This window comes from Leucopleurus acutus (assembly GCF_964270905.1).
Source record: "Leucopleurus acutus genome assembly, chromosome: 12".
Lineage (NCBI taxonomy): Eukaryota > Metazoa > Chordata > Mammalia > Artiodactyla > Delphinidae > Leucopleurus > Leucopleurus acutus.
In genome coordinates, this window is record NC_139154.1 from 58,770,029 (window position 1) to 58,780,959 (window position 10,931).

Genomic DNA, 10,931 nt, shown 5'->3' on the forward strand with positions numbered 1-10,931 from the left:
TGCGGCTTCAGAGGCTGTCGTGACATTGCACCAGCCTGAGGTGCGCCGTGCATTCTCCCGGGGAAGTTGTCCCTGGATCCCAGGACCCTGGCAGTGGCGGGCTGCACAGGCTCCCTGGAAGGGGGCTGTGGATAGTGACCTGTGCTCGCACACAGGCTTCTTGGTGGTGGCAGCAGCAGCCTTAGCGTCTCATGCCCGTCTCTGGGGTCCGTGCTGATAGCTGCGGCTCGCGCCCGTCTCTGGAGCTCCTTTAAGCAGCGCTCTTAATCCCCTCTCCTCGTGCCCCAGGAAACAAAGAGGCAAGAAAAAGTCTCTTGCCTCTTCGGCAGCTCCAGAGTTTTCTCGGACTCCCTCCCGGCTAGCCGTGGCGCACTAACCCCCTTCAGGCTGTGTTCACGCCACCAACCCCAGTCCTCTCCCTGCTCTCCAACCGAAGCCTGAGCCTCAACTCCCCACTCCCAACCGCCCCAGCGGCTGAGCAGACAAGACTCTCGGGCTGGTGAGTGCTGGTTGGCACCGATCCTCTGTGTGGGAATCTCTCCACTTTGCCCTCCGCACCCCGGTTGCTGCGCTCTCCTCCGTGGCTCCGAAGCTTCTCCCCCGCCACCCCATCTCTCCCCCAGTGAAGGGGCTTCCTAGTGTGTGGAAACCTTTCCTCCTTCACAGCTCCCTCCCACTGGTGCAGGTCCCTTCCCTATTCTTTTGTCTCTGTTTTTCCTTTTTTCTTTTGCCCTACCCAGGTACATGGGGAGTTTCTTGCCTTTCGGTAGGTCTGAGGTCTTCTGCCAGCGTTCAATGGGTGTTCTATAGGAGCAGTTCCACGTGTATATGTATTTCTGATGTATCTGTGTGGAGGAAGGTGATCTTCACATCTTACTCTTCGGCCATCTTCTCTCTCTTACTCTTCCGCCATCTTCTCTCTGCAACTAACTTTTTTTTTTTTTTGCAGTACACGGGTCTCTCACTGTTGTGGCCTCTCCCATTGCAGAGCACAGGCTCCGGATGTGCAGGGTCAGCAGCCATGGCTCACGGGCCTAGCCTCTCCATGGCATGTGGGACCTTCCTGGACCGGGGCACGAACCCATGTCCCCTGCATCGGCAGGCGGACTCTCAACCACTGTGCCACCAGGGAAGCCCTGCAACTAACTTTTAATTGTCAAGTTGTGGAGATGTAGAAGAGGAAAATACCCACAATTACCTGAAAAGGCTATTAAAATATTATCCTTTTCCGAATAAATTCATGTGAGAGACCAGATTTTCTTCACATGTCAACCGAAACAAAATATCCCAATAGGATGAATGAAGAAACACATCTGAGAAACAGCTGTCTTCTATTTAATCAAATATTAAAGACATTTGCAAAATGTACAACAATCCCACTCCCTTCACTCAATTTTTGTTTGGAAAATAGTTATTTTTCATGAAAATGTCATTTATGTTAACATGTAATAGGTTTATTTTTCTTTTTAATAAATTAATATTTTAAAAAATTCCTCAGGTATAATTGCTAATATAGTCAATAGTAATAGATATAATTAACATAAACAACTTTGGTGTTCTCAATAATTTTTAAGAGTACAAAAGGATTCTGAAACAGACTCTATTTTACAGATATTTCTGTCCTTCCTCTCTGATCCACTCTCATTACGATTGCCAGAATAATCCTGGGCACTTTCAACATTATTACTTCTTGCACAAAAGCCTTAGTGTTCCCAACATCCTGTCACTTCCTATCTACACAATTTTACCTGGCTTTCAAGAACTTTATAAATTGGCCCTGCCTTATCTAGCAAATTTTACTTCTCCATGCTCCCCAACACAAGTCTCCATGTTACTTAATCCTCCCTTTCAGTCTCTAACCCTTTACTCCTGTGGTTAAATGCTCACCTGGAAAGCACTCCCAGCCCCTATTCCCTCCTCTGCTTTCCTCCTCTCTCTCTGCCTCCTCCAATCTAAACTTTCTCATCGTAAGGGCCCAGAGAGCAAAAAGGACAATGCCTTGAATGTCAGGCTTAAACTACCAATGGAGTATAAGCTTTAAAAATTTTGAATCACTATATTGTATACCTGTAACTTACATAATATTGTACAGAAACTATACCTCAATTTTAAAAAAAGGTGTGTACTTTAGTTTATAGGCAATGAAGAGAAGATTCTTTGAGCAGAAGGTGGATGATTTATGCAGAAAGAATGTTCTTACCATCTCAAGTTTCTAAGAAGAGTTTAAACAAACTAAATAAATGTCTTCTTTGGACATACCTAAATTTACGGTCAAATCTAAGATTTTTCCAATAGACTTTAAGGACTAAGGGAGGTGATACACTGTCACATTAGGAATCCAAACCTAGAATCTCAGGTCAAGGCAACTGGAACTCTGAAACATGGCATCTTCCAGAACCAAAAAAACTGTAAAAAACAAAAGTGGAAAACAAACATGATTTCATCTCTCAAATCTAAGGCCTTTTGGTATTGGTGAACAAAGTCCTCTTCCTGATTAGAAGTCCAATTTAATCATATTTTCGAAAAACAAAAACCAGTATGTAATAGCTATATATATTCACTAGTCACTAAATGTCTTTACTTTAAAATGACAGAGTATTCTCATATGCATGTAAGTTATGAACATTGCTTAGTATGCAGAAGATACATTAAACCTACTGATTTAGTTTAGGCCTAATAATAAACCACAATGTTTAATTCATTCTATACCCACTATGGCCAGAGATCTAGGTCAAGCCCAATGTCATCTCCACTTTAAAACCTGCTATGATTTCTCCCAACCAGAAATAATGATCTCCTTCCTCTAAACTTAGGTAGTAGCACACGGTTTGTTCCTCTCATGCCAGTTCATTCATTTATTCCACAAATATTTACTGAGAGTCTAAGTATGTGTTAGGCACTTTTCTATGTTCTGGGGATACAGCCATGAACAAAACAAAACCACTAGCTTCCCGGACTTACACTCTAGTGGGAAAAGAAAGGCAATAAACAAATAAATATAAGGTGATACATGCCACAGTGAAAATTAGGGAGAGTAGGAGGCAAAGCTGAATTTTTTATAAAGCTAATAAAACTTACAGTTCAGGCCTCCTCACTTCCCCGGGGCCTCTATGAGTGCTGAAAGTTACTGGGACACGTAGAATGTTCCTGGTGGGGAAGAGAAGTCCAGTGGAAGCACTACATGATAGCATTTTTGATCAAATGCCTAAAGAGGCCTCAGAAGAAAGGGACCTGACTCTAAGGTTACAGCATTTTGTTGGGACATCTTTTCTAACTCCAAATAATTATTCACTTTCACACCAAACTTTTTATTCTAATTTATTTGTTTTCTCAATGAGGGTACCCAAATTACTGTATAAAGTTCAGGGCCTACAAAATCTGGATCCATCCCTGGTAAAGACAGAAGTGGGGAGGAGCTGTTTTTTATAGGATGATAAGGAACAGGCACATTAAAAGGTGACATTTGAGCTGAGACCTGAGGGAAATGAAGAAACAAACCATACAGATATTGGGGGGGCGGGGTTATGAGCACAGACAGCAAGTGTAAAACCACTGAGGCAGCAGCACGAGGAGCAGAGTAGGTCAGGAAGACAGGAGCAGGAGAAATACATAATAATAAACAGTATTACCGACAATTAACAATTACTGAGTATTATGTGACAGGCACTGTCCCAAGTACTTTTTTTAAAATATTTATTTATTTATTTTGGCTGTGCCAGGTCTTAGTTGTGGCACGCGGGCTTCTTAGTTGCAGCATGCAGACTCTTAGTTGCAGCACGCGTGCAGGATGTAGTTCTCTGACCAGGGATCAAACCCAGGCCCGCTGCATTGGGAGTGCAGAGTCTTACCCACTGGACCACCAGGGAAGTCCCCCAAGTACTTTTCTAAGCATCTCCATTTTACAACTGAGGAAACTGAGGCACAGAGAGAAGGATTAGGTAATTGGCTAGTGGGTGGTGAAACTAGGCAGTCTGCCTCCAGAACCTGCTCTTAAATCACACTGCTGAATATATACTACCAAATGTAAAATGAATATATACTACCAAATGTAAAATAGATAGCTACTGGGAAGCAGCCGCATAGCACAGGGAGATCAGCTCCGTGCTCTGTGACCACCTTAGAGCGGTGGGATAGGGAGGGTGGGAGGGAGACTCAAGAGGGAGGAGATATGGGGATATATGTATATGTATACGTGATTCACTTTGTTATAAAGCAGAAACTAACACACCATTGTAAAGCAATTATACTGCAATAAAGATGTTAAAAAAAAATCACTGTGCTGTGCTACAGAGAAGTCGGTTCTCTAGATTATGGAGTGTCAAGACAATCTCTCAGCCAGTAGGAGATTTAATGTGCTAGAAAAGAGGAAATCAACAGTTTTGATCTCAAACTATGATAGCTAAAAGTAGGTTTACAATTTATGTCCCTGTAAATAAAGTACCAAGTCTTGTCATTTTTCCTACTCTACACAGTCCCTAGGACCTTTCCTTTCATATTACAGCTATTCAGTGTAGGATGAATGTTAAATGGACTCTCATGAGAGAATGACTAACTACTCACTCTCAATACAAAATAATTAGATGTTGTTTCACAAGTAAATATACATACAACTCAAATCTTGGAGGTAAGTACCTCCTTTAGGCAATCAGATCCATATCAAAGTCAGGTAAGCTGTTTGTATCTACAGAAATTATCCCACAATCTGTTCCACTGTCATTTTCCACCTAAAATAACTACTGATACGAGAAAACTCTACCTTAATTTACCTTAAATACTCAATCATTCTGAAGTTAGGACCACTTCCTCTGGTCCCTCTAGACTTTGTCCTCCATGAAAGTAAAAATGGGCATAATCCGGACATACATGTTTTATTTTCCTTCAGCTGTTCTTTTCTAAATGCTTAAGGTCTTCATGTCCCTCATAGGAGGCGAGGTTTCAGAACTGAGTTTTCCAGAAAAGTTCTTATAAATCCTGACTATAATGAAAGAATTAGTGTTTGATGATATTAATCGGAATACCATGAGAGACGCAGAGTTACAAACAAGTCAACACATAATTCACTAAATACTTGAACATACAAATTAATTTCCTGATTTCACTGTCCAACCTTCAATTTTTCTCCTGTCAGCTTTCAGAGTCTCTCTACATAGATCACCATGTGAGTGCTACCTTGGAGCTTAGCCACATTACAGCCTCTGCTTCAGAGGGAATGGCTTCCAAACACACATAGATAAAATCAATATCAACATTTCCAAAGCATGTTCTGCAAGACACCAGTTCTAAGGACAAGCAATCGGTATTACAGAGAAGAATCCCATCATCAAGTAACTTCGGAGTTTGCTGGGTTAAGCAAAGTTTACCAGGTTTCTTTACCATAGGACTTCTCGGTCTCTGATACACTCATAGTACTGCTTTCCCTGGAGCATCCTGGTCACAGTTTTTTGTTTGTTTGCTTGTTTGGCTGCATTCCACAGCATGCAGGATCTTCTTAGTTCCCCGACCAGGGATCGAACCCGTGCCCCCGGCAGTGGAAGTGCAGAGTTCTAACCACTGGACTGCCGGGGAAGCCCCCTGGTCACAGTTTGGAAAATGCTTATGAAGTCCAGTCTGGAAGTAAAAGATGATTCCAAGGCTTCAAGCCTTAACAAACTGACACTGCTGGGGCTTTTGACCTTGTCTCCATTTGTTAGCTGGAGATAATGGGCTAGAACTCAGAAGGCACAAGCTGGAGGCATCTGGGAGTCATTCACAGGGACAAAGCTAACTCCACAAGACCAGATGAGATACTCCCTGAGAAACACATGAAGACCAGTACTTCAAAACAACCCTGCTTGGGCTTCCCTGGTGGCGCAGTGGTTGAGAGTCCGCCTGCCGATGCACAGGGGACGTGGGTTCGTGTCCTGGTCCGGGAGGATCCCACATGCTGTGGAGTGGCTGGGCCCGTGGGCCATGGCCGCTGAGCCTGTGCGTCCGGAGCCTGTGCTCCGCAGCGGGAGAGGCCACAACAGTGAGAGGCCCGCGTACCGCAAAAAAAAAAAAAAAAAAAAAACAACCCTGCCTTACCCTACCTCTAGCTTTAGTATTGTCTCTCTAGCAATAAATCTAGAAAAACATCCGTAAATGAAGACTCTAAGGGTAGGAATAATACAAATTAAACTGGAAAACTGCCTGAGAAAAAAATAGCATAATGCATGTGAAAATCATACTAATGTTGATAAATGTTGATAATGTGATATGGTATACAAAGACCTAACTTCTCCAAGCTTCTCCAAGTAATCGCTTTCAAGTGACAAACCTATAGCTCATTCATTCTCTTTTTTTTTGGGATCATGGAACTCTTTGAGAATGTAATGAATACCAAAAGCCATCTCTCCAGAAAAACACACACACATACAACATTAAGCCTATACATTTCCAAGGGTTTCGTGGGTCCCCTGCGGCTCAACCAGAGCCCTTTCTAGCTGTCAACTCCCAAGCCCCTGAGTAACTCCTGCTACAGATACTTCATCTGACAGACAAAGCCCAGAGTTACAGCACATTTAAAAGTGTGTAAGCCTTTTCTTTTTAAACTATATTTTCATGTACTTTAAGACAGTGCAGAGGAAATGTATATTTGCATTTTTTTGGCCTCAAAAAAATTAAAACGTATTTGTTGAGTGAAACAAGTCAACACCATAAACAGAAGGGCATATGATGGTAATAATATCTTCACGACAAAACAGCTCTGAGAGGCTAAGTGATTTTATAAGGCCAAAGAGCTAATAAATTCTAGATCTTCCACATCCTAGCTCAGTACTTTTTAACTAAACCATGCCACCTTAAATATAATAAGCATATTATTACACTGCATAGGATATAGTTTTCAAAATAAAAATCCCTTAAAACACCAACCTTCTAAGAATGACTATAAATAATTAGGCCTCTAACTTACTTACTTAATTGGATCATTCCATTTTTAGCACCTAAATACTGACAAATTAAGGAGCAAATTATATATACCGGCTTTTGAAAAAAATTCTTTAAGGCACTACTCTCTAATCCACACCATTTGTAAAAATAATGAAAATCAAAAACAGCAAAATACAAAAAAATCTGTTATCTTTATAGCATGAACATGACTATATACAGACAAAAATACAAATAGTTTAAGCTTTGGGTCATTCAGCAAACGGGATATGACGCCAAAAACCACACAGAGTTTCTCTGCTTTGGGCCCCTGATATTAGAAGAGTCTGGCAGGCAGGGATCAAGTATCTATTATCTGATGTCCACTTGGCAGACTCTACAAAAACAGTGAGGCCTGGCTGCACAGCAGGAGTTAGGTATTCTAACTACTACCTAAAGATCCACTCTAACTTGGAGTGTGGCTGCAATTAACATGCTAAACTAAGTGTGTGCCTCCCTTTCTCCACTGGAAATTCGATAATACATTATCTGCCCATATGCTGGTTAAGGACACAGTAGCTAGAGCAAACTGGTTCACATTTTGGCTTTGCCACCTACGAACTTTGGCAAGTTACTGTAACTTCCCTGTGCCTTAGTTTCTTCTGATGCAAAATGGAGTTAATAACAGCATCTCTTTCATTGGGCTATTGTAAGGATTGAGGTAATACATGGAGAAGTCTTCGAGCAGTGCCTGGCAAGTAATAAGCACTCTATAAATGTTAGTTTCCATTATCATTATTTTAAACAGATGACAAGATTAATCAACTTATACCTGCACTGCACTTAGATGTCCTTAGGAAATTACAGGCCTTAATTTTTTTACGTTTTAATCATGTGGCTTAACTACCAGCTGTTTTTTCTAAATATAGTAAATACATGGCCAATTATTCTTATAAAGAACTGAAAAAGAACTTACTGTCTACACTGCCACCTAAGCCTGACACATTAGCAAAGTTTCAGTTAACTTTTCATCTCAATATAACCAGACTCCCTTTTTAAAAAATTTATTTATTTATTATTATTATTATTTTGTGGTTGTGTTGGGTCTTCGTTGCTGTGCGCAGGCTTTCTCTAGTTGTGGTGAGCGGGGGCTACTCTTTGTTGTGGTGCGCAGGCTTCGCATTGCGGTGGCTTCTCTTGTTGAGGAGCATGGGCTCTAAGCACGCGGGCTTCAGTAGTTGTGGTGTGCGGGCTTCAGTAGTTGTGGCTCATGGGCTCAGCAGTTGTGGCTCACGGGTTCTAGAGCGCAGGCTTAGTAGTTGTGGCACATGGGCTTAGTTGCTCCCCAGCATGTGGGATCTTCCCAGACCAGGGCTTGAACCTGTGTCCCCTGCATTGGCAGGTGGATTCTTAACCATTGTGCCATCAGGGAAGCGCTAACCAGACTCCCTTAACCAACTCTAAGCTACCTGGATTGACTCACTTCAACTTTCACAATCACTACAAATTCCAAGCACAATACCGTAATGGTTATGCTTACAGTGGCCTCCTAACTGCTCTTTACCTCTGCCCCCCCCATCTCCACTCCCCACACTGCAGTAGGTAAAGCTTGAAAGCTTGTAAAAATCCAAGTCTAATTTCACTCTCCTACTTAAAACCCTGCAATGGTTCCTTATTGTCCTAAAGAGAAGTCCCACCTCCTTACAAGACCAAAGAGGCCTGCATGATCTAGGGTCATCCTCCCTCTCCGGCTACTGAGGCCACATAGGCCTTCTTTCAAATCCTCACCCTGTTCTTTAGGGCCTCCAAGCCTGCACAGATCATGCTTCCTCTATCTGGCATAATTCCCTCTCCCCATTGCCTCTGACTCCCCAGCGGAGATGAAGTCCTCCTGTTATATGCTCTCCTAACCCTAATCCTAATCCTCTCCTCTTGGCAGCACGAAAGAAAACTCAATAAAATAATTGTTTAAATGGTTGTTTAATGTTGTTCTTGTCCAAAAAATATAAACAAGTAAGACTTGGGAACATGTCTCTCTTTTAGTGCTACAACCCAAGTGCTTAGATAGATGCACAGTACCTTATACACAGTAGGTGTGTCACATAGGTGACAACATAGACACCTGTGTTGTCTATGGAGAAAAGTGGTGATATAACTGATGATGGAAAGCAAATCATCCACAAAACAAGACTAATGCAGAATACTGGCTGCACTGTATTAAATATCTAAGTTACCATATGCATTACAAGTGAAGTAAAAGTAAAAACCTACTGCTTAAAGGTGGGCAAAATAAAGTTAAGACTCAACTTTCCAAAGTAAAGTTTCTTTGTGCATCCTCAGGTGTTATGTGAAACAGGCGGAGTTCCACTTCAGTTACCAGTAAGAAGATACACAACCAAATCAAGACTGCTGCCACATTTGGCACAAGCCTGCTCTTCTTGGCAGTCTCTGTGAGGCCAAGAGTTGAGCTGGCCAGAGGAGCATGATTTATCTGCCACATTTAGAAGTGGTCCCTCTACAACAGGAATGCTATGCTACTAATGGGCTTTGAATTCTAACCTTGCCAAACCAGTACCTTTCCTAAGTATTCAATTCACATATATATATATATATATATATATATATATATATATATATATATATATATATATATATAAAGCTGAATCCTATGTGTCACTGACAAAAACAAGTTTAATAAGGCATCACGGTCCAATTCGAGTTGGAGAAAAAGTTGCTCTTTCGAAAGAAAAAAAGAAGGAAAGACGGGAGGGAAGGGAGGGAAAGAAAGAAAGAAAGAAAAGAAAGAAAGGGAGAAAGGGAGAAAGGGAGAAAGGGAGGAAGGGAGGAAGGAAGAAAGAAGTCATGCTAACCAGATCTCTTTTACAAAAGAAAGTCATTACTTGGAAAATTAAAAGAAACTGGTATGCGGATGCTAGGAGGCTTAAGGTTGAGGGGCTGTCGATGGACGCTGCCCAGTGAAATGACTATCGCCGGGCCTGGTGAGCAGCAGATGCCAACCCACCGCGAACAATCCCAGGTCCGTGGAGAGCATGCAGGTTTGACATAAGCCAAACCCCTGCTGTCCGGCTCGTCGCACTGACCCTGCCAATGCAACAAACGCGCAGACCCTCTCCGCGCGGTGAGGAGCGGAGTTGCCGCCGCCGTTCAGCGCTTCCCGGGAAACGCGCGTCCGGGGGAGGCTCAGGTAAGGACCCGGGGGTCTCGGGATTAAACGTTTGGCCCTTTGTTCTCTGCATGGTCGCGGAGCCCTGGGCACCCGCCGCTCCTCCTCGCCCACCGCTCCCGGGCGCCAGCGTCTGCCGCCGACAGGCAGCGCGGACTCGGGCGCCCCGACTCGCCGGCGCCCCTCGCCCTCCCCGCGGCGGGTCAGCGCCCCACGGCCTCAGCGGCGCGCGGCCCCTCGCCCTCACCTTGTAGACGTCGCCGTAGGTGCCGCTGCCGATGCGCTGAATCAGCTCGAAGTCCTCCTGAGGGTTCCGGCGGGACAGATCGAAGCAGGGGTTCATGGCGGGCCCCGGGTGCCCCCAGCCTCCCTCCCGGGCAGGGGAGGGGGGGCGCTCAGGGGGCCACACGGAGAGTGGGAGCCGCGGCGGGCCCCCTGCTCCCCCGGCGGTCACAATCGCCCGGCTCCACGCTGCGGCCGCCGCCGCGGACGACGACGACCGGCCTAGCCGTCCCCGCCCCCCGCAGCCCGCCGCGGCGCCGAACCCGGGTCACACCCACACGGAGCCGAGGACGCTCGCAGCCCCTCGCTCGGGGTGAAACTCCAACATGGCTTCCGCCTTCGCCGCTCCTCCCCCTCCCCTTACTCCGGCTCCTCCACCCTCCTCCCCTTTCCCGGCTCCCGCCCGACTGCGCAGCCGCGAGCCCGGAGGGAGCGCTCCCCGGCCCCGCGCGCGGCCCTCCCCGTGCGCGCTCCGGCTCTCCGCGCTTGCCTGGCGAGGCCCGGTCCCCGGGCCCTATTCGGCCAAAACGGCCGCGGCTTCCCCGCGCGCGACTGCCGCTGTGCCGTGCCAGAAAAGGCT

At 44.9% G+C, this 10,931-nt stretch overlaps 1 protein-coding gene across 2 annotated transcripts in view; it reads right to left on the reverse strand.

Moving 5' to 3' along the window:
- MAP4K3 (mitogen-activated protein kinase kinase kinase kinase 3) overlaps positions 1–10,642 on the reverse strand; it is a 189,765-nt gene extending 179,123 nt beyond the window's left edge. For both annotated transcript variants that reach the window (XM_082851871.1, XM_082851870.1), the window contains exon 1: positions 10,317–10,642. In XM_082851871.1, the coding sequence (XP_082707997.1) occupies positions 10,317–10,412 (96 nt within the window). In that variant the 5' untranslated portion in view covers positions 10,413–10,642. The remainder of the gene's footprint in view (positions 1–10,316) is intronic.
- Positions 10,643–10,931: the final 289 nt, after the last annotated feature.